Source organism: Bos taurus, chromosome 3 (assembly GCF_002263795.3).
Source record: "Bos taurus isolate L1 Dominette 01449 registration number 42190680 breed Hereford chromosome 3, ARS-UCD2.0, whole genome shotgun sequence".
Taxonomy (NCBI): domain Eukaryota; kingdom Metazoa; phylum Chordata; class Mammalia; order Artiodactyla; family Bovidae; genus Bos; species Bos taurus.
In genome coordinates, this window is record NC_037330.1 from 70,328,540 (window position 1) to 70,352,491 (window position 23,952).

At 39.8% G+C, this 23,952-nt stretch overlaps 1 protein-coding gene across 5 annotated transcripts in view; it reads right to left on the minus strand.

Annotated features, from left to right (window-relative positions):
• Window positions 1–23,952, minus strand: part of TNNI3K (TNNI3 interacting kinase) — a 346,902-nt gene that overhangs the window by 118,802 nt on the left and 204,148 nt on the right. For all 5 annotated transcript variants that reach the window (XM_059884731.1, XM_024989528.2, XM_024989529.2 and 2 more), the window contains 3 exon segments: window positions 9,276–9,328; window positions 8,746–8,798; window positions 3,439–3,571 (listed from right to left, as the gene is read on the minus strand). In XM_059884731.1, coding sequence (XP_059740714.1) covers window positions 3,439–3,571; window positions 8,746–8,798; window positions 9,276–9,328 — 239 coding nt within the window.

Genomic DNA, 23,952 nt, shown 5'->3' on the forward strand with positions numbered 1-23,952 from the left:
ATCCTGAGCTCCTTATTACAAATTTGAAGAAAGTAGGGAAACCATTGTACCATTCAGGTATGACCTAAATCAAATCCCTTAAGATTACACAGTGGAAGTGTTAAATAGATTCAAGGGATTAGATCTGATAGACAGAGTGCCTGAACAACTATGGACAGAGATTCATAACATTGTATAGGAGTCAGTGACCAAAATCATCCCAAAGAGAAAGAAATTCAAGAAGGCAAAGTGGTTGTCTGAGGAGGCTCTCAAATAGCTGAGGAAAGAAAGAAGCGAAAAGCAAGGGAGAAAGGGAAAGATATACTCAACTGAATGCAGAGTTGCAGAGAATAGCAAGGAGAGATAAGAAGGCTTTTTTTTCAATGAAAAATGCAAAGAAGTAGGGAAAAACAATAGAATGGGAAAGACCAGAGATGTCTTCAAGAAAATTGGAGATATCAAGGGAAATTTTCATGTGAGGATGGGCTTGATAAAGGACAGAAACAGTAAGGACCTAACAGAAGTAGAAGACATTATGAAGAGGTGGCAAGAATACAGAGAAGAACTGTACAAAAAAGGGCTTAATGACCTAGATAACCACGATGGTGTGGTCACTCACCTAGAGCCAGACATCCTGGAGTGTGAAGTCAAGAGGGCCATAGGAAGCATTACTACAAACAAAGCTAGTAGAGGTGATAGAATTCCAGCTGAGTTATTTCAAATCCTAAAGGATGATGCTTTTAAAGTACTGCACTCAATATGCCAGCATATTTGGAAAATTCGGGAGTGATCACAGGGTCATTCCAATACCAAAGAATGGCAATGCAAAGAATGTTCAAACTACTGGGCAACTGCACTCATTTTGCATGCTAGTAAGGTAATGCTCAAAATCCTTCAAGCTAGGCTTCAATAGTACATGTACTGAAAATTTTCAGATGTATAAGCTGGGTTTAGAAAAGGTAGAGAAACCAGAGATCAAATTACCTACATTCGTTGCATCATAGAGAATGTAAGGGAATTCCAGAAAAAATATCTACTTCTGTTTCATTGACTGTTCTGAAGCCTGTGACTGTCTGGATCACACATACATACACACACATCAACACAATGGAATATTACACAGGAATGTGAAAGAATAAATAACTGATAAATGTACTAACATGACTCCATTTATTTGCCATCTGGAAAAGGCAAACTTACAGGGACATAATTCAGATCAGTGGTTGCTAGGGGCTGGAGGTATGAAAGGTGAATTGATTCCAAAGAGGCATGGGGGAACTTTTGAAGTATTGAAACTCCTGTTTATCATGATTGTCGTTGTGATTATATAGCTGTATATAGTTGTTAAAACTCCTTGAATTATTAGCCTAAAATGGTAACATTTACTATACTATAACTTATAGTATAAGTTGAGATATAAGTTATATCTCAATTTATACTATATAAATTAAACATAATTTTTTTAAATGACAATTGCAATAATTTAAATGATGAAGATGGTGGCTTGAGCTAGGATGGTGGAAGATGATGTAAAATGCACAGGAAGAAGTGAACTGATTGATACAGGAGATGAGAAGGGAGACATGTGAAGTGAAAGTTGCTCAGTTATGTCAGACTCTTTGCGACCCTATGAACTATATAGTCTATGGAATTCTCTAGGCCAGAATACTGGAGTAGGTAGGCTTTCTCTTCTCCAGGGGATCTTCCCAACCCCAAGATCAAACTCAGGTCTCCCACATTGCAGGCAGATACTTTACCAGTTGAGCCACAAGAGAAGCCCAAGAGAAGCACAAAGGAAGAACAAGGGAAGCTCTGATAAAAATACTACAATATGTCTAGAATTACAGTGGGTTTTTTAATATACTCATAAATCTTACCAGAAATCATATTCTAAGAGGTAGAGAGATGATAACAGATCAGAACAAGAAATAAACAGCAATTCTTGTCCAGTTCAAAATAGAGTCCTCTTATCCACACTATAATAAGGGCCCGATCCCATCATTTAAAACTCTGAAAGCATATAGAGAAAGGTTAGGACAATTATGTACAGAGCATATCATTTGTGAAAAGTTCTTGGTTAGACAGTATGCAGAGTGTAATTAAAGACCATATGGTTATTAGGAGGAAAATATCTTGAAGACAGTATGAGATATGGCTATTGCTCTGCACATGAGTACTAATAAATATTGTGATCCTGGTTAAGACTTTGAACTTCTGTGAATATCCACATTTGTAAGGTATGTCTTTCCCTAACATCCCTTTTGACTTGATCCTTCTGACGTATTTGTGCTTCCCTGGTGGCTCAGACAGTAAAGAATCTGCCTGCAATAAGGGAGACCTGGGTTTGATCCCTGGGTTGGGAAGATCCTCTGGGGGAGGGCATGGCAACCCACTCCAGTATTCTTGCCTGGAGAATCCCCATGGACAGAGGAGCCTGGCAGGCTGCAGTCCATGGGGTTGCAAAGAGTTTGGATGCAAGTGAGTAACTTTAATTTCACTTCTGATATATTCTGATAGGGTGACCACTTAAAGAGCTTACACTATAGTTCATTATAAAATTTATTTATGATTTAATTTGAAAACTACTTTTGAATCATGGTAAGTTTTGGGGATGCAAAGTCAAGGGGTTTTTAGACTCATGGTGAATACAAGTAAGTAAACAGTGTGACCAGACAAAAAGAGCAGAGCAAATAAAATGGAGAGAAATGCAAATCAAATTTACTTCAAATATTTGTACATTTTCCCCTGTGATTAGATTCCCTACTTCCATCTTCTGCAGTTACACAGAGTATAATGTATATTATCAAATATAATCAACAACAAAATTATAGGCTCACTCGCAAAGTCCCAGTTTTCAAATACATCTATATGTATTTAATACAAAATTAGAAAAAGCCATTCTCCTTTGTATAAGGTGAGAAGCTGAAAGCAGACCTGATAGATAATTTTTATGTGTTGCTAATTTCAGCTCACCCTTATATGAACACCAAAAAGGCACTTCTAAATCAAATCTCAAAAAGTAAATATGGCATTATTTACATGATTTGTACCCACATTCCACATGGCCTCGTCATCTGCTTGTTTTTATTAACAACAGATAAATCAAAACCTTAAACTTTAATTAAAAAACCCTACCCTTCTGTGTGTCTACGTCCAAAATCATATAGTTATGGGCCGTTAAGCCTTCTGGACTGGGCACGTACCTTGAGACCGTTTCTTTACTTCTCACCTTGCCAGTCCACCAAGAACTGTCATTTTGGGGGAACGATGTTTCTTGAATTTGTGAAAATGCAGAGAACTCTGGAAATCAGAGGAACTTTTCTTTTTTCCTGGCTGCACCCTGCAGCTTGTGGGATCTTAATTCTCCAAGTAGGGCCCTCGGCAGTGAAAGCATACAATCCTGACCGCTGGACCACCAGGGAATTCCCTCAGAGAAACCTTAACTGCAGCATGGCTTACCTGGCTTGAGATGAGCAAAGGGAATTTCTCCAGTGAGAAGCTCCCACAGACACAGAGCATAGCTGAAGACGTCGGCTTTGATCGTGTAGCGTGTACACTGTGTGAACACCTCAGGAGCCATCCAGCGGAGGTTCTGCAGGTCAAGAAACATCCACAAGTCACTGACCAAGTGTTTAGTTCTTCTACTGTAGGACAGTGTTCTTCTTAGCGAGGATTCGTTAAGTATTCTATGTTCTCAAAAATGTAAACATAAAATAACATCAATACTGCCCTCAATGTGTGCAATAATAAACTGGCTCCTTTACACAGAAATGGTGTTTACTGCTGCCTTTTAGTTTTTCAAAGGACGTTTTTTTAATCATTGGAAGATCATGAAATCCATAATTCTTCCAAATATACTGCAACAATATTAATTGCCAAGTAAAATGGTGAGCACAGCAGTGGTACTGTTTTGCTTATCTCTGAGTATCTTTCCCTTGGAAGCCTTGAAAACTTCTGAATACCCATCCATGGATTCATCCAAGAACTCTATGCCTCCCTGTGTGTGAACCATGCACTCTAGGGGGAAGCATCTCCCCTTTAGAGCTTCAGGTTGTAATTTAGGAAGTCACTAAATTAGACCAATAAACAGTGCCCTGATGACTGAGGAGAGAAAGGGTCTCAGGGGAGTGCCCAGAATATTCGTGTGAAGGAGGTGTCTCACTGGCAGGATCAGGTCTGTCATATCTCCTTTGTTTGCCCAGTGGTGTTATTTCTAAATGCTGTTTGTGCAATATTCCTGAAAGCAAGCCCATAAAGCATGACAAGTTTCTCCGTACAAAGTTCTACCCTCATGTTTTGATGGTATCATTTACATTCTTTTTATTTGCAATTGTATATTTTTTCATTTTTAAATATAAGTTTCCATTATGGGATGCAACTGCATAAATTTGATTTATGTGTGGTTTAGGAAAAAGAATACTAGAAGTAGGGAAGGAAAATTCTAGTCCTGGGCCTACTATCAACTATTTGGGTGGTTCTGAGAAAGTCTCCTATGCTTCTTGGACCTGAGATTCCTCAAGGGTAACACAGGACGCAGGTCCTTCTAGCTCTAAAATCTCGTGGCTTCATAATCATATCAATGAACTTCGCCAAATACCTTCTGTCTTTGTATTTCCCCTGAAAGAAACTAGTATTCTCTTATTACTCTTGGTGATATTCTGTGTGCAGTGCTGCCTGCTGATAATTCTTTTGAAGTGTCTACATTATTTTGAAGTCATGCATAATTGCAGCTTTCCAAGAATGTCTTTATTTTGATTATGGTGCTTATATGCAATCCTTCCACATGAGCTTTCACATTCCAAGTAGCCTCCAATTATATAGCAGATTATGAGTTTTGTCACAACATTGCATCAGCAGGAGTAAGCATACAATATGCCCATTTTTTTAACAGGGGGTAATAGAAATAATTAGCAAACTTATACAAGGCCACATAACTAATAAGAAATAAAATAGCCTTCAAAATAAATCTTGAGTAGGGCTGTGCTTAAAGACTCCACTCCTAGGATAGAAGAATGTTACTTGCTTTGCGGAAATTCAATTCAATTTCATTCAACAAGAATGAATATTTAACCAGAGTCTCCATTGGCTACATTTCAGAATCTCCTGGGGCAACTTTTAAAAGATACATGTACTCAAGATGAGCCCTAGGACAAGGAGATCAGAATTTCTGGGGGCTGGATTCAGGTTGAATGTTTTTACAAACGTTTCCAAAGTGATTTCAATGCGCACCCACGGTTGAGGTCCATCCATTGTGTTAGCTATCTCTATGTCAAAGATGCCAGATAAGATCTGTATTTCCTGTCAATAAAAGGACCCACTCTTCCACCTCTCTCATATCTTACCATACTTCTCCTTTCTTACTCCACTCCAGTCAATCTGGCCTTGAACACACAAAGGACTCTCCTGCTGCAGGACCTTTGCACTTACTGTTCCGTCTTCTACACTGCTCTTCTCCTCTTATGGATAACTCCCACATAGGTCTCTTATCAAAGGCTATCTTTCTATTTCACTCATCTAAATGACACCCCCTATCACTTTTCATTCATCTTCTCTGCTTTGTTTTTTTCTTCATAACACTTATCACCACCTGATATATGTTTTACTAATTTGTTCAATGTTTATCTTCTTCCATGAAAATATTAGCCCCATAAACACAAGAATTTTGCTTTGTTCATGGTAATAGTCCCAGGTCCTTGAAAATGTCTGACACTTAGTAGGTATTCCATAAATGTCTGTTGAATGAATGAAATTTAACTGGGGAAACCAGCATGCTTAATCCTTAATCCATGATGTGGTTCCTGCCTTCCTCTTTGACTTGTCTCTCACTTTGTCTTCTCACACAGTGCATGCCAGCAATGCCAAGCTATTGAAAGTCCCCAAGGAAAGCTGGTGTTTCTGCCTCCCCTGTGCCTTTGCATATGTGTTCATTCTGTTTGAATTGATTTATTCCTGTTCATTCTACCTGAGTTCCCATGAGGCTTTGCTACATCTCTATCATTGAATGTCCATACTGCCTTCACCCTTACTTGCATATGGTTTTTCCCACTACAAAATGAGCTACTTGAGATCAAAGACAAGCTTTTATTCACATTTTGTATTCTTGGCCATTTGTACAATGCCTGACGCATTGTCAGTTCAGTTCAGTTCAGTTCAGTCACTCAGTCCTGTCCGACTCTTTGCGACCCCATGAATCACAGCACGCCAGGCCTCCCTGTCCATCACCAACTCCCGGAGTTCACTCAGACTCACGTCCATCGAGTCAGTGATGCCATCCAGCCATCTCATCCTCTGTTGTCCCCTTCTCCTCCTGCCCTCAATCCCTCCCAGCATCAGAGTCTTTTCCAATGAGTCAACTCTTCGCATGAGGCGGCCAAAGTACTGGAGTTTCAGCTTTAGCATCATTCCTTCCAAAGAAATCCCAGGGCTGATCTCCTTCAGAATGGACTGGTTGGATCTCCTTGCAGTCCAAGGGACTCTCAAGAGTCTTCTCCAACACCACAGTTCAAAAGCATCAATTCTTCAGCGCTCAGCCTTCTTCACAGTCCAACTCTCACATCCATACATGACCACAGGAAAAACCATAGCCTTGACTAGACGAACCTTTGTTGGCAAAGTAATGTCTCTGCTTTTGAATATGCTATCTAGGTTGGACATAACTTTTCTTCCAAGGAGTAAGCGTCTTTTAATTTCATGGCTGCAATCACCATCTGCAGTGATTTTGGAGCCCCAAAAAATAAAGTCTGACACTGTTTCCCCATCTATTTCCCATGAAGTAATGGGACCAGATGCCATGCTCTTAGTTTTCTGAATGTTGAGCTTTAAGCCAACTTTTTCACTCTCCACTTTCACTTTCATCAAGAGGCTTTTGAGTTCCTCTTCACTTTCTGCCATAGGGTGGTGTCATCTGCATATCTGAGGTTATTGATATTTCTCCTGGCAATCTTGATTCCAGCTTGTGTTTCTTCCAGTCCAGCGTTTCTCATGATGTACTCTGCATAAGTTAAATAAGCAGGGTGACAATATACAGCCTTGACGTAGTCCTTTTCCTATTTGGAACCAGTCTGTTGTTCCATGTCCAGTTCTAACTGTTGCATCCTGACCTGCATACAGGTTTCTTAAGAGGCAGGTCAAGGGGTCTGGTATTCCCATCTCTTTCAGAATTTCCCACAGTTGATTGTGATCCACACACTCAAAGGCTCTTGCCTAGTCAATAAAGCACAAATAGATGTTTTTCTGGAACTCTCTTGCTTTTTCCATGATCCAGCGGATGTTGGCACATTGTAGACCCTTCATAAATGTTTTTCGAGTAAGAGTACTACCTAGCAGTGTGAAAAAAGTGCTACAAAAGCACAGACAGAAAAGTGTATGGGGAGGAGGTGGAAGGGGCAGTTTATAGGACGGAAGGTACTTAAAATGGATAAACTTTTCTTGGCCATGCAAGATAATTAGACTTTCTCGAGGTGGGATGTAATGAAAGGTTTTTTAGGCAGAGAATATGACCCTGGGAGAGTCATAAATCTGTGAAAGTGAATAAAATATTTGGGGAATAGCCAGATGGCTTGTATGTATGTTGCAGGAATCATTGGGGACTTTAGAAAATGTTTAGTGGAAAATGAAGTCACAGAAGAGTCTTGGGTTCAGACTGGGGGGAGAGTGTTGTAACATTTTAATGCTTCCCAGGTGGTGCTAGAGGTAAAGAATCTGCCTGCCAATGCAGGAGATGCAAGAGAAGTGGGTTTAATCCCTGGATCAGGAAGATTCCCTGGAGGAGGAAATGGCAACCCACTCCAATATTCTTGCCTGGAAAATTCCATGGACAGAAGAGCCTGTGGACTATAGTGGACCATAGTGACCATAGTCCATGTGGTCGCAGAGTCAGACAGGACTGAATGTGCACACACACACACACACAACATTTTAAGCATCATTGACGATTTACAGGAAGAAGTGAATTGTCAGAACACAACACTTGGCTGATGTTGCAAAGAATGAACTGGAGGAGAGGACTGGAATTAAAAGCCTAGAACAACGGTCCAGAAAAGAGATGGGGAAGACCTGAACTGAGGCAGTGGTAAATGAAAGTTTGGGATGCACTAAAAAAGAAAAGAAATAGAAACAAACATAAAAAGTGATTGAGCAGTGTGTAAGCAGAAGCAGGAAAAGGAAGGAACAGAAGTTAGCCCAAGCTTGGGTAATTAAATAACACAGCTAAGTCAGAAAGAGATGTACACTCCTTCATGGGGAGGTGAGAGGGAAAAGCAGATAATGAATCTAAATGCAGACATTTTGAGTACAATTTATGTTTGCTTCAGAAGTTATAATTTATATTTTTCTTAAACATTAATGCTTGACTGTATCACCTATCGCCTTACAATGTTAAAATGGAAAACTATAAATTGTTAATAGATGCAGGTAAACTATGGATTTTATGGTTACCTATTAAATTTTAACTCTACCACTTAATAAGGAGATCTAAACATGAAAGTCAATTATCCATGCCCGCCATGTACTTTTCAATTAGATTTGAAACAAATTCTGTTACTTTTTCTGTAACATTTTTCAAATATATATCTAATCAATTTCTCTAACAGAGCCTTGAAATAGTTCTTTTGGGGGCTTACTAAAAATAAAAACATAAAACATTATCCTGCCTCTGGGACAATGACATTTCTTCCAGTTAAAGCTGCTTTCATCTCCTTTTCTCTCATGCTGAGTTTACACATTCTAATTGTTTCATAATTATAGGGAACGTGAGCCGCAACAAACCCCAGGTTGTTTTGTCATGTTGTCTTCATCCAGAGACTGCAGAAATCTTGATTCTGGGGAAAAGAGAAAACAAATTCATGTCAAAGGAAATATTTTAAAACCAAGGTCAAAGATTATAGCCAAAAGTTTGAAACCCCAAGGAAACCTGTCTCATTTAAATTTTTACTTCCATTTTTTTAGCTGAGGATATAAAAGAGGAAAAACTGAAAAGAAATGACATACTTTTAAAATTAATTGAAAAATTTAAAAATTCATTTGTTTTTAATTGGAGGATAATTGCTTTACAATATTGTGTTGGTTTCTGCCATACAACGACATGAATCAGACACAGGCACACACATGTCACCTCCCTCTTGCTAATTGAAAACTTCCCAGTACCCCTCCATGACAACTTGAAATGTGAATAATTTAGAGAAATATAGCTGTCGGGGTGATAACCATTTTCAGGTTTATCATATAATATCTCCACCGATGAGGAAGGAAGAAAGAAACTGATGTCACTGAGGATGCATTATTCATTGAAATCTCACCTCCGAAATCTGCCACCACAGCATGCCCATCCTCATAGAGAAGAATATTGTGACTGTAAAAAAATAAAAAGTAGATTTTGAGTAACGTTTACTATTTTCAGTCTGAATGGTCTCTCAAGGAAGAGGATGACAATCATCATTTGTTTACCCCAGAAGTTAAACAACTCCCCAAAAGTTAACAGACATCTCAGGTTAGTGACTCTGATTTTTGTAGTTTACTAATCTGAAAGGAATGTTTATATAATGTGATCATCTTATCTTTGACTTTGAAAGTATTCAAAGTATTTTACTTTAGATATACCTTCTAAACTTGTCAAAGACCCATTAGCTGAAGATAAGTTTTTCAGCTCTTTGAAGTTCAGTTGCTAACAAAATTTGGTTACAGGCAGTAGTAAAAGGTATCTGTGAGCATATCAGAGTCAGAGCAAGGGAACAAGTTTGCCAGAACTCTAGGTACAAGGGCAGTTCAAGGGAGGACCTGACATGAATATAGGAAAAGGACTCTCTATGGAAAATGTCTTGGTCAATATGTTCTAGCTGGTATCCTAGAAAAAAAAGTGTTTTTAAGGCCTGTGAAATGAGGCCAGCTAAAGCACTTTTTAAGCTCTTGGAGAGGAAAACATAGAAAGGTCTTCAAAGTCTCCTTTCCAAACTAGAATTCAAGCTAGAACAAGGCTATCCTTTTCAAGGACAACTCTCTGTGACCTCCTGGACTGGACTGTAGCCTGCCAGGCTCCTCTATTCATGGGATTTTCTAGGCAAGAATATTGGAGTGGATTTTCTAGGCAAGAATATCTCCTTCTCCAGGGGATCTTCTTGACCCAGGGATAGAACCCATGTTTCCTGTGTTTCTTGCATTGGCAGACCGATTTTTTATCACTGTGCCACCTGGGAACAGAGAAGTAAGAGGATGTCAAAATGAAAAGCCCCCTGAAATGTTATCTTTAACTGTAAATTACCAATTAATACAGTCAGTGAGAATGACACTGTCATGATAAAAAACTCTCCAGTATCAGGAGCTCTCTGGAAGTTCAAGGACAAAAAGAAGAATGAATCAAAAATGCTGTACCACTAGATTACTTGAAGGATTTAGGTGTGTTATTATACCACAGTCCCTTAATCTATCAAAAGATAATGAGGGTCACAGTCCATAGATATCATTAAAACATGCTAAACATGAATTACCAATTGAATTAAATGATTATATGTATAGTATCCTATCCATTAATTTAATTTTAATTCAAATTAATAATGTAGAACTATGGTTATCAAAATAGTTAGCAGCATATTCTCAATACAAATAACAGATATATAAATGAAGTTGCCCTAGTTGAACACCAGAAAAGGCTGACAGAAACCCTACTTAATCTTCACCTGTTTCAAAATCACGGTCCTTGAGGCAACAGCTTAAAATTTTGGATGTTGTGTGTGCAGGCCTGTTAAGTCACTTCAGCTGTGTCAGACTCTGCAATCCTATGGATGGTAATCCACCAAGCTCCTCTGTCCATGAGAAGCCTTGGGCATATTTTGTTTATTCATTTGCGTGTTTAAATTTCTTCTAAATTATTTATGTTACTAAAAATAAGGATGATAATGCCAGGTAACTGGAATTGGGATAGTTTAGCATAATTTTACTCTTCAAGCAAAAGAAATGGCTTCCCTGATGGCTCAGTAGTAAAGAATCCATCTGCAATGCAGTATACACAGGTTCAATCCCTGGGTTGGGAAGATCCCCTGGAGAAGGAAATGCCTACCCATTCTAGTATTCTTGCCTGGAAAACCCCATAGACAGAGGAGCCTGATGGGGTACAGTCTATGGGGTTGCAAAGAATCAGACACAGCTGAAGTGACTAAACAACAGCAAAATAAACAATTTGATCACTGGGCTGCCCTGTTCCTCGTGGTATGAGGGGCAGGATGTCTGAGGATACAGGGATCATGCTGATAGTTGTAACTACAGCATTTTTAGCATGTGCTTATTTTGGGCACACTGCTTACACTCCTTATCACATTTGATTATACTCATAAACGTTTTTTAAACAAATAAACTTAAAATAAAAAGTCACAAGTTTGGTAGCGTAAAGATCACATTAGTTAATAAGCAAGTACTTATTGAATTGTGGTTGTTTAGACACTAAGTTGTGTCTGACTCTTTGTGACCTCATTACCTGCAGCACGCCAGGCTTCATTGACCTTCACTATTTCCTGGAGTTTGCTCAAACTCATGTCCACTGAGTTGGTGATGCCATCCAACCATCTCATCTGCTGTCTCCCCTCTCCCCCCTCCCCTCAATCTTTCTCAGCATCAGAGTCTTTTGTAATGGGTTGGTTCCTTGAATCAGGTGGCCAAAGTACTAGAGCTTCAGCTTCAGCATCAGACCTTCCAGTTAATATTCAGGGTTTCTTTGCTTTAGGATTGACGGGTTTGATCTCCTTGACGGCCACAGGCTTCTCAAGAGTCTTCTCCAGCACAATTCAAAAGCATCAATTCTTCCGTGCTCAGTCTTCTTCATGGTCCAACACTCATATCTATACATGGCTACTGGAAAAACCATAGCTTTGACTATACAGATCTTTGTTGACAAAGTTATGTCTCTGCTTTTTAGTATGCTGTCTAGGTTTGTCATAGGTTTTCTTCAAAGGAGCAAGCATCTTTCAATTTTGTGGCTACAATCACATCTGCAGTGATTTTGGAGCCTAAGAAAAGAAAATCTCTCATTGTTTCCACTTTTCCCCATCTATTTTCTATGAAATGCTGGAACAGGATGCCACAATCTTCATTTTTTGAATGTTGAGCTTCAAGTCAGCTTTTCCACTCTCCTCTTTAACCCTCATCGAGAGTTTCTTTGGTTCCTCTTCTTCTTCTTTTTTTTTTGCCATTAGAGTGGTAATGTCTAAATAACTGAGGTGGTTGATATTTCTCCCAGAAATCTTTATTCCAGCTTGTGAGTCTTCCAGCCCAGCATGTCCAATGAAATGATGCATATAAGTGAAATAAGCAGGGTGACAATATATAGCCTTGATGTACTCCTTTTAGGATTTTGAAATAGTCCACTGTTTCATGTCCAGTTCTAAGTGTTGCTTCTTATCCTGCATACAGATTTCTCAGGAGACAGGTAATGTGGTCTGGTATTCCCATCTATTTAAGACTTTTCCACAGATTGCTGTGATCCAAACAGTAAAAGGATTTAGTGTAATCAATGAAGCAGAGTAGATATTTTTCTGGAATTGTCTATTTTTCTATAATCCAACGGATGTTGGCAATTTGATCTCCATTTCCTCTGCCTTTTCTACACCCAGCTTGTACATCGGAAAGTTCCTGGTTCACATACTGCTGAAGCCTAACTTGAAGGATTTTGAGCATATTCTTACTAGCAGGTGAAACGAGCACAACTGTACGGTTGCTGTTCAGTCACGCAGATTGTCTCACTCTTTGTGACTCCATGGACTGCAGCATGCCTGGCTTCCCTGTCCTTCACCATCTCCTGGAGCTTGCTTAAACTCATGTCCATTGAGTCAGTGATGCCATCCAACCATCTCATCCTCTTTCATCCCCTTCTCCTTCTGCATTCAATCTTTCCCAGCATCAGGGTCTTTTCCAATGAGTCAGTTCTTCTCATCAGGTGGCCAAAGTATTGGAGTTTCAGCGTCAGCATCAGTGCTTCCAATGAATATTCAGGACTGATTTCCTTTAGGATGGGCTGATTGGATCTCCTTGCATTCCAAGGGACTCTCAGGAGTCTTCTCTAACACCACAGTTCAAAAGCAGCAATTCTTTGGTGCTCAGCCTTCTATATGGTTCAACTGTCACATTCATATATGATACTGGAAAAACCACAGCTTTGACCATATAGACCTTAGTTGGCAAAGTAATGTCTCTGCTTTTTAATATGCTGTCTAGGTTGCTCATAACTTTTCCTTTCAAGGAGCAAGTGTCTTTTAATTTCATGGTTGCAGTCACCATCTGCAGTGACTGTGGAACCCAAGAAAATAAAGTCTGCCACTGTTTCCACTGTTTCCCTATCTGTTTGCCATGAAGTGATGGGACCAGATGCCATGATCTTAGTTTTTTGAGTGTTGAGTTTTAAGCCAGCTTTTTCACTCTCCTCTTTCACCATACAAAAGGCTATTTAATTCCTCTTCACTTTCTGCCATAAGGGTGGTGTCATCTGCATATCTGAGGTTATTGATATTTCTCCCAGTGATCTTGATTCCAGCTTGTGCTTCATTCAGCCCAGAATTTTGTATGATGTAGTCTGCATATAAGTTAAATAAGCTGGGGGACAATAAACAGCCTTGACATACTTCATTTCCAATTTCAACCGGGCCTTTGTTCCATGTGCAGTTCTAACTGTTGCTTCTTGACATGCATATTTCTCAGGAGACAGGTAAGAGGGTCTGGTATTCCCATCTCTTTAAGAATTATCCACAGTTAGTTGTGATCCACATAGTCAAAGGCTTTGGTGTAGTCAATAAAGCAGAAGTAGATGTTTTTCTGTAACTCTCTTGCTTTTTCGATGATCCAACGGATGTTGGCAGTTTGATCTCTGATTCCACTGTCTTTTCTAAATACAGCTTGCACATCTGGAAGTTCTTGGTTTATGTATCATTGAAGCCTGGCTTGGAGCATTTTGAGCATTACTTTGCTAGCATGTTAAATGAGTGCAATCGTGCAGTAGTTTGAACATTCTTTGACATTTCCCTTCTTTGAGTTTGGAATGAAAACTGAGGTTTTCCAGTCCTGTGGCCACTGCTGAGTTTTCCATATTTGCTGGCAGTTGAGTACAGCATTTTAATAGTGTCATCTTTTAGGTCTTGAAACACCTCAGCTGGAATTCAATCAACTCCACTAGCTTTGTTTGTAGTGATGCTTCCTAAGGTCTATGTGAATTCACGTTCCAGGATGTCTGGCTTTAGGTGAGTGATCACACCATCGTGATTATCTGAGTCATGAAGATCTTTTTGTATAGTTCTTCCATGTATTCTTGCCACCTCATCTTAATATTTTCTGCTCCTGTTAGGTCCATACCATTTCTGTCCATTATTGTGCCCATCTTTGCATGAAATGTTCCTTTGGTATTTCTAATTTTCTTGAAGAGATCTCTAGTCTTTCCCATTCTATTGTTTTCCTCTATTTCTTTGCATTGATCACCGAGGAAGGCTTTCTTATTTCTCCTTGCTATTATTTGGAACTCTGCATTCATATAGGTATATCTTTTCTCTTTTGCTTCTCTTCTTTTTTCAGCTATTAGTACGGCATCCTCAGACAGCTTTTTTTTTTTTTTTTTTTTTTACTTTGGGGATGTTCTTCAGCACTGCCTCCTATACAATGTCATGAACCTCTGTCAAGTTTTTCAGGCATTCTGACTATCAGATCTAATCCCTTGAATCTATTTGTCACGTCCACTATATAATTGTAAGGGATTTGATTTAGATGATACTTAACTGCCTAGTGGTTCTCCCTACTTTCTTCAATTTAAGTCTGAATTTGGTAAAAGGAGTTCATGATCTGAGCCACAGTCAGCTCCGGGTCTTGTTTTTGCTGACATATAGAGCTTCTCCATCTTTAGCTGCAAAGAATATAATAAATCTGATTTCAGTATTGACCATCTGGTGATGTCCATTTGTAGAGCCATCTCTTGTGCTGTTGGAAGAGGGTATTTGCTATGACCAGTATAACTTGGCACAACTCTGTTAGCGTTTGCCCTGCTTCATTTTGTACTCCAAGGCCAAACTTGCCTGTTACTCCCAGTATATCTTGATTTCCTACTTTTGCATTCCAGTCTGCTATGATGAAAAGGACATCTTTTTTTTTTTATTAGTTCTAGAAGGTCTTGTAGGTCTTCAGAGAACTGTTCAATGCCAGGTTATGTAGCATTAGTGGTTGGGGCATAGACTTGAATTACTGTGATAATGAACGTTTTGCCTTGGAAACGAACAGAGATTACTCTGTCATTTTGAGACTGCACCCAACTACTGCATTTCAGACTCTTTTGTTGATTATAAGGGCTACCCCATTTCTTCTAAGGGATTCTTGCCCAAAGTAGTAGATATAATGTCATCTGAATTAAATTCACCCGTTCTGGTCCATTTTAGTTCACTGATTCCTAAAGTGTCTATGTTTATTCTCGCCATCTCCTGTTTGATCACTTCCAATTTGTCTTGATTCATGGATCTAACATTCCAGGTTCCTATGAAATATTGTTCTTTACAGCATCTAACTTTTTTTCACCACCAGACACATCCAAAATGGGGTCTTGTTTCCACTTTGTCTCAGCCTCTTCATCCTTCTGGAACTATTTCTCTGCTGACCTCCAGTAGCATATTGGGCACCTAGTGACTTGCGGAGTTAATCTTTCTGTGTCATAATCTTTTTGCCTTTTCATACTGTTCATGGGGTTCTCAAGGCAAGAATGCTGAAGTAGTTTACCATTTCCTTCTCCAGTGGACTATGTTTTGTGAGGTATTTTGATCTTATTGAATATCGGTCATCACCTTATAAATATTTAAATTTTATATACTTGTAAGATTGGAAGATAAACTAGAACTAACCTAGTTTAACCCTCTTAGCTTCAGAAGTGAAGCCCAAATCTCAGAGAGTCTAAGTATATCGACAGATGTTATATAAGTAGCTTGGGGCAGTGAGGATTCCCAGGTGGCACAGTGGTGAAGAATCCCCCTGTCAATGCAGGAGATGCGAGAGACATGGTTTGATCTCTAGGTTGAGAAGATTCCCTGGAGTAGGAAATGGCAACTCTCTCCAGTATTCTTGCCTGGAAAATTCCATGGACAGAGGAACCTGGTGGGCTACAGTCCATGGGGTTGCAAAGAGTCAGATGTGACTGAGCAACTGCACCACCACAGGGGCAGTGAAGATACTGAACCCAGTTCATTGAGGCCAGCATCTCAGTGAAGAACACTATAGAGGTTTCTTAAAAACCTAAAAATAGAGCCATCATATGATCCAGCAACCCCACTCCAAGGCATATATCCAGAGAAAACCATGCATGCACCAGAGAAAAGATACATGCACCCCAATGTTCATTGCAGCACTGTTTATAATAGCCAGGACATGGAAGCAATCTAGATGTCCATGAACAGCAGAATAGATAAAGATAATGTAAGTATATACAATGGAAAATATCACTCAGTTATAAAAAGAATGAAATAAAGCTGTTTGCAGCAACATGGATGGACCTAGAGATTGTCATACTGAGTGAAATGAGTCAGACATGGTAAGACAAATATTGTATGATATTGCTTATATGTGGAATCTAACAAAAGGTACAAATGAACTTATCTACAAAACAGAAATAGAGTTCAGTTCTGTTCAGTTCAGTCTCTCAGTCATGTCTGACTCTTTGTGATCCCAGGGACTGCAGTACACCAGGCTTCCCTGTCCATCACCCGGAGCTTACTCAAACACACTTATGGTTAACAGGGGTAAGGAGCAGGGAGGGACAAAAATGAGAGATTGGGGTTGACATATATACACTACTCTATTAAAATAGATAACTAATAAGAACCTACTGTATAGTACAGGGAACTCTATGCAGTAGTCTGCAATGGCTTATATGGGAAAAGAACCTAGGAGTGAATATATGTATACCAATAACTGAACCATTTTGCTGTATACCTGAAATTAACGCAACATTATAAATCAATTATACTCTAAAAAGTTTTTAAACATTTTCTGTTAAGTTTGCAGGACATTCCCAAGAGGGGTTTTTCCTATATCTATATTTTAAGTCAAAATCTTATATAACTAATTTAATTTTAGGGTAACACAAATTCAATAGCAAAGTTATATGAACGCTGCTAACTTGACTTTGCCTTAGAAACCTCAGCCTTTTAAGCACCACGTTTTTGATGACCTGAACTTTAAGAGAAGAATAATGACAAAACATAAAAAGAAGAATAACTCAAGGTTATTAAGATTTAGTTCTTCTTTTCTTATTTCTCCAGTGGCTTTCAAGTAATAATGGTTGCATTTGCTTGGGTTTTTCAGCAAAGAGAGATCAAACCATATAAATATATGCAAACATTGGACTGATTTAGCAGTCATACAGCAAAGTGATGATGGAGACAAAAAAGCAAAGTAAACCATTCAGAAGCCAATGACTGTCACAACTTCTGGAAGTGGAAAGAAGCCAGGAAATCAATCTCTCTACTAGAGGCTGCAGAAGGTACTGTCTCTGATGATTTTTTGAGGTTAGCCCAGTAAAACTGATTTTGATCCTCTGACTTCCACAAATGTAAAATAATAAGTATATATTGTTTTTAAAAAAGGACACTATGAGAGATGCTAAGTGATGCACATTATAGATTCCATCTTCAAGGACTTTATAATTGATTGATGAAAGCTTAGATGAGTGTTGGTATATAAGAACTTAAAGAAAATAGTGTAATTATAAAAGAAATTAGTTTTTAAGTGAGCCTTGAGGGGCATTGAAAGTCTATAAATATTGACTGAGATCTGATGATGTGCTAGAAAATTTCCTGTACCCTTGGAATAGTGGAGACCAAAACAGGCAAAGACCTCATGAGCTTACAGTGAAGTGAGGAGAAAATGAGGCAGAGACAAAGTGGGAAAGAAGCGTAGGTCAGGGGAAATCTTGGTAAATGCCAAGGATTGGGAATGTGTGTAGTCTTTAAGGGGAATAGAAGTAGAATGTACTTACTAAATTGGAGACCACATGCTAAAGAATAATGAGGGGAAGGGGGGAACTGACTGGTGGTGGTGTTAGATTACAACAGAATTTGAAAGTCAGAGAGGGAGTTCCAGACTTGATACAAAAAGCTAGCAGGTTTTTATGTAGAGGGTGCAATACTCTGAAAGCAAGGGACTAGTGTTCAAAAATAATTTGAGGGTTTTGGTACTGAAAGACAAAAGCAATAAGGTAAAGCGGAAAAACAAAAAACAAAATTGTATGAATCCATCAACATATTTGAAAGAGTCTAGGTCTTGGGACAGCATAGCCATAGAGAACAAAAGGGAACAAAAAACTTAGGATAAGCTTCAAGTTTTCTAGTTTGGAATTCTTAAGCAGAAAGCGATAACATATCCAACTAGAAATGGCTGTCTTACTAAATATCCCATGACTTTTTTAATGAAAAAGATAGTGAATGACTTTGGACGCTGTGGAACTTGACTAAAGTGATTTCTGCACTTGGCAATATTGGACTTACCAGATAAACAGCTATCGTTTTTATTAAACTGAAAAATATTCAAAGTGAACTCTTGTGTCCTTAACAATAGCAAATTAAACAAAACAAAGAGGCAGTGACAATTTAGGAACCTAAAGACAATGTGTGTTCATAGCAGCAAATGGGGCCAAATGTGAAAAAGAATGCTATGGAAATGCCATTGCAGAATGAGAGCACTTTGGGAAGTGCTGGAATATAATGAAATGATTTTTCCACCTCAAGATAGTCTTTTGGATTTGTCCATTTCTTCTTTAAATGCTCAGTAACAGAGAAAATAGAACTACCTTTCAGTCCAGTTGCTCAGTCATGTCTGGCTCTTTGCAACCCCAACGACTGCAGCACACCAGACTGCCCTGTCCAACAACTCACAGAGTTTACTCAAACTCATGTCCATTAGTCGGTGATGCCATCCAACCATCTCATCCTCTGTCATCCCCTTTTCCTCCTGCCTTCAAGCTTTCTCAGCATCAGTGTCTTTTCCAATGAGTCAGTTCTTCACATCAGGTGGCCAAAGTATTGGAGTTTCAGCTTCAACATCAGTCCTTCCAATGAATATTCAGGACTGATTTCCTTTAGGATGGACTGATTGGATCTCCTTGCAGTCCAAGGTACTCTCAAGAGCCTTCTCCAACACCACAGTTCAAAAGCATCAATTCTTTGGTGCTCAGCTTTCTTTATAGTCCAACTCTCACATCCGTACATGACTACTGGAAAAACCATAGCCTTGACTAGACAGACCTTTGCTGGCAAAGTAATGTCTCTGTTTTTTAATATGCTGTCTAGGTTGGTCATAGCTTTTCTTCCAAGGAGCAAGTGTCTTTTAATTTCATGGCTGCAGTCACCATCTGCAGTGATTTTGGAGCCCCCCAAAATAAAGTCTGTCACTGTTTCCATTGTTTTCCCATCTATTTGCCATGAAGTGATGGGACCAGGTGCAATGATCTTAGTTTTCTGAATGTTGAGTTTTAACCCACTTTTCACTCTCCTCTTTCACTTTCATCAAGAGGCTCTTTAGTTTTTCATTTTCTGCCATAATGGTGGTGTCATCTGCATATCTGAGGTTATTGATATTTCTCCCAGCGATCTGATTCCTGCTGTGCTTCTTCCAGCCCAGCGTTTTCATGATGTACTCTGCATATAAGTTAAATAAGCAAGGTGACAATGTACAGCCTTGACATACTCCCTTTCCTATTTGGAACCAGTCTGTTGTTCCATGTCCAGTTCCAACTGTTGCTTCCTGACCTGCATACAGATTTCTCAAGAGGTAGGTCAGGTGGTCTGGTATTCCCTTCTCTTTCAGAATTTTCCACAGTTTGCTGAGATCCATGCAGTCAAAGGCTTTGACATAGTCAATAAAGCAGAAGTACATGTTCTTCTGGAACTCTCCTGCTTTTTTGATGATTCAATGGATGTTGGCAATTTGATCTCTGGTTCCTCTGCCTTTTCTAAAAACAGCTTGAACATCTGGAAGTTCACGGTTCACGTACTGTTGAAGCCTGGCTTGGAGAATTTTAAGCATTACTTTGCTAGCATGTGAGATGAGTCCAATTTTGCAGTAGTTTGAGCATTCTTTGGCATTGCCTTTCTTTGGGATTGGAATGAAAACTGACCTTTTTCAGTCCTGTGGCCACTGCTGAGCTTTCCAAATTTGCTGGCCTATTGAGTGTAGCACTTTCACAGCATCAGCTTTTAGGATTTGAAATAGCTCAACTGGAATTGAATCAACTCCACTAGCTTTGCTCATAGCGATGCTTTCTAAGGCCCACTTTATTTCGAATTCCAGGATGTCTGGCTCTTAGTGAGTGATCACACTATCATGATTATCTGAGTTGTGAAGATCTTTTTTGTATAGTTCTTCTGTGTATTCTTGCCACCTCTTCTTAATATCTTCTGCTTCTGTTATGTCTATACCATTTCTGTCCTTTTTTGTGCCCATTTGTGAATTAAATGTTCCCTTAGTATCTCTAATTTTCTTAAAGAGATCTCTAGGCTTTCCCATTCTATTGTTTTCCTCTATTTCTTTGCCCTGATCACTAAGGAAGGCTTTCTTATTTCTCCTTGCTATTCTTTGGAACTCTGCATTCAAATGGGTATATCTTTCCTTTTCTCCTTTGCTTTTTGCTTCTCTTTTCACAGCTATTTGTAAAGCCTCCTCAGACACCATTTTGTCTTTTTGCATTTCTTTTCCTTAGGGATAGTCTTGATCACTGCTTCCTGTACACAAACCTCCATCCATAGTTTTTCAGGCACTCTGTCTATCAGATCTAATTCCTTGAATCTGTTTGTCACTTACACTGTAAGGGATTTGATTTAGGTCATACTTGAATGGTTAGTGGTTTTCCCTACTTTCAATTTAAATCTGAATTTTGCAATAAGGAGTTCTCAATATGAGCCACAGTCAGCTCCAGGTCTTTTTTTTGCTGACTGTATGGAGCTTCCCCATCTTTGGCTGCAAAGGATATAATCAGTCTGATTTCAGTATTGACCATCTGGTGATGTCCATGTGTAGAGTCTTCTCTTGTGTTGTTGGAAGAGGGTGTTTGCTATGACCAGTGCATTCTCTTGGCAAAACTCTATTAGCCTTTGCCCTGCTTCATTCTGTACTCCAAGGCCAAACTTGCTTGTTACTTCAGTTGTTTCTTGACTTCCTATTTTTGCATTCCAGTCCCCTATAATGAAAATAACATCTTTTTTTGGGGGTGATAGTACTAGAAGGTCTTGTAGGTCTTCATAGAACCATTCTACTTCAGCTTCATCAGCATTACTGGTGAGGACATAGACTTGGATTACTGTGATATTAAACGGTTTTCCTTGGAAATGAACAAAGTTCATTTTGTCCTTTTTGAGTCTGCATCCGAGTGCTGCATTCCAGACTCTTCTGTTGACTATGATGGCTACTCCATTTCTTCTAAAAGATTCTTGCCCACAGTAGTTGATATAATGGTCATCTGAGTTAAATTAACCCATTCCAGTCCATTTTAGTTTGCTGATTCCTAAAATGCCAATGTTCACTCTTGCCATCTCCTGTTCGACCACTTCCAGTTTGTTTGATTCGTGGATCTAATATTCTAGGTTTCTATGCAATATTGCTTTTTACAGTATCAGATTTTACTTCCATCACCAGTCACATCCACAACTGGGTGTTGTTTTTGGTTTGGCTTCATCTCTTCATTCTTTCTGGAGTTGTTTCTCCACTGGTCTCCAGTAACATATTGGGCACCACTCACCTGGGGAGTTCATCTTTCTTTCTTTTTTTTTGGTGGGGGGAGTTCATCTTTCATTGTCCTATGTTTTTACCTTTTCATACTTTTCATGGGGTTCTCAAGGCAAGAATACTGAAGTGGTTTGCCATTCCCTTCTCCGGTATACCACATTTTGTCAGAACTCTCCACCATGACCTGTCCATCTCGGTTGGCCCTACATGGCATGGCTCATAGTTTCATTGAGTTAGATAAGGCTGTTGTCCACGTGATCACATTGGTTAGTTTTCTGTGATGTGGTTTTCAGTCTGTCTGCCCTCTGACGGAGAAGGATAAGAGGTTTTTGAAAGCTTCTTGATGGCAGAGACTGACTGAGGGGGAATCTGGGTCTTTTTCTGATGGGCAGGGTCATGATCAGTAAATCTTTAGTCCAATTTTCTGTTGATGGGTGGAGATGTGTTCCCTCCCTGTTATTTACCTGGGGCCAAACTATGGTGGAGGTAATGAAAATAATGGCTATCTCCTTCAAAAGGTCCCATGAATGCACTGCTACACTCAGTGCCCCCAACCCTGCAGCAGGCCACTGCTGATCTACACCTCTGCCAGAGACTGCTGGGCACTCATGGGTAAGTCTGGGTCAGTCTCTTGTGGGGTCACTGCTCCTTTCTCCTGGGTTCTCATGCACACAAGGTTCTGTTTGTGCCCTCCAAGAGTCTGTTTCCCCAGTCCTGTGTAAGTTCTGGCGGCTCTATGGTGGGGGTAATGGCAACTTCCTCCAGGAGGGCTTATGCCACACCCAGGTCTGCTGCATCCAGAGCCCCTGCCCCTGTGCAGTCCCCTGCTGACCCGTACCTCCACAGGGGACTCTTAAACACAGTTCTGTCTCAGTCTCCGTGGGCTCTGGGTCCTGGTGCAAACAAGGTTTGTTTGAGCCCTCTGAGCATTCTTGTGGGTACGGGGTTTGATTCTAAATGCAATTTCGCCCCTCCTACCATCTTTCTGGGGCTTCGCCTTTGCTCTTGGATGTGAGGTATCTTCTCAAAGTTGCTCCAGAGCCACGCAGCTGCTGCTCCAGTGCCTACTGTCTTGCTGGGGCTGCTCCTTTTAGATTCATCTATTTTTTAGTTAGTTATTACTAAGTCATACTTCCTATTTGGAGTGAAATAAATGGAGGGGCAGGTAGGATGAAATTGATGGGATCTGTGCTAATCAGTCACAGCTCCAAGGCCTCCTGGTAGGTGTTATGTCAGTGAGGTCATCTGATGGGTCACCAGCATCAGAGTGGAGGGTTCCTAGGGAGAGGGAAGACCTTGGAGTGACACAGCTGCTATAATAGAAGTTGTATGATAATTATTAGTGATGAACTCAAGGTTTATCCTGAATTTTCTAGGAGAAAACTTTCAGGAGAAATTTTCTAGGGTAAACTTTCTAGGAGAAGCTGATCCTTGCATTGAGATGGACCCTGAGGAGCCAAAAATTGCTATGTCCAGATGTCTGGACAGAAATTCCAGAAATTTTGTTTATAGGTAAAGAACCTGCCTGCCAATGCCTGAGATGCAAGAGACTTGGGTTTGATCCCTGGGTCAGGAAGATCCCCTGGAGTAGGAAATGACAACTTACTCCAGTATTCTTGCTGGGAAAATTCCATGGACAGAGGAGCCTTATGGACTACAGTCCACGGCGTTGTAAAGAGTCAGACACAACTGAGCGACTAAATACACACACACACACACACACACACACACACACAGGTCTATGAGGACTTCCCTTGTGGTCCAGTGTTTAAGACACCATGTTTCCACTGCAGGGGGTTGCAGGTTCCATCCCTGGTTGGGGAACTAAGATCCCATATGCCATATGTTATGTAGTATGGCCAGGAAAAAAAAAAGAGAGAGAGAGAGAGAGAGAGAGGTCTACTAACTAGTGTCCAAAATACTTGTGCTTGATGTATGACTGTAAGGTAATGAGACTAAAGTCAACAAGCTACATGGAATGTAATCTAATATACCTCTGTACCAAGACACAGCAGGCAAAGACTAACCTTCCTCCTTTTCAGAGTATGATTGATGGCCATATGTAGGAATGAAGCACAGTCACTGTGAACCGAGCCTTGCAATCTGACCTGGGGAGGAAGCTAGACACGGGAAGAATGCCAGTACCTTGGATACTGTCATCAGAATCAGAAGAGAGAAACAAAACAACAGTGATGGGAATCCTGAGACTTCCTCTCCCCTAGAAGACCATTTGGGAGGTTCATCTTATCTCTTTGC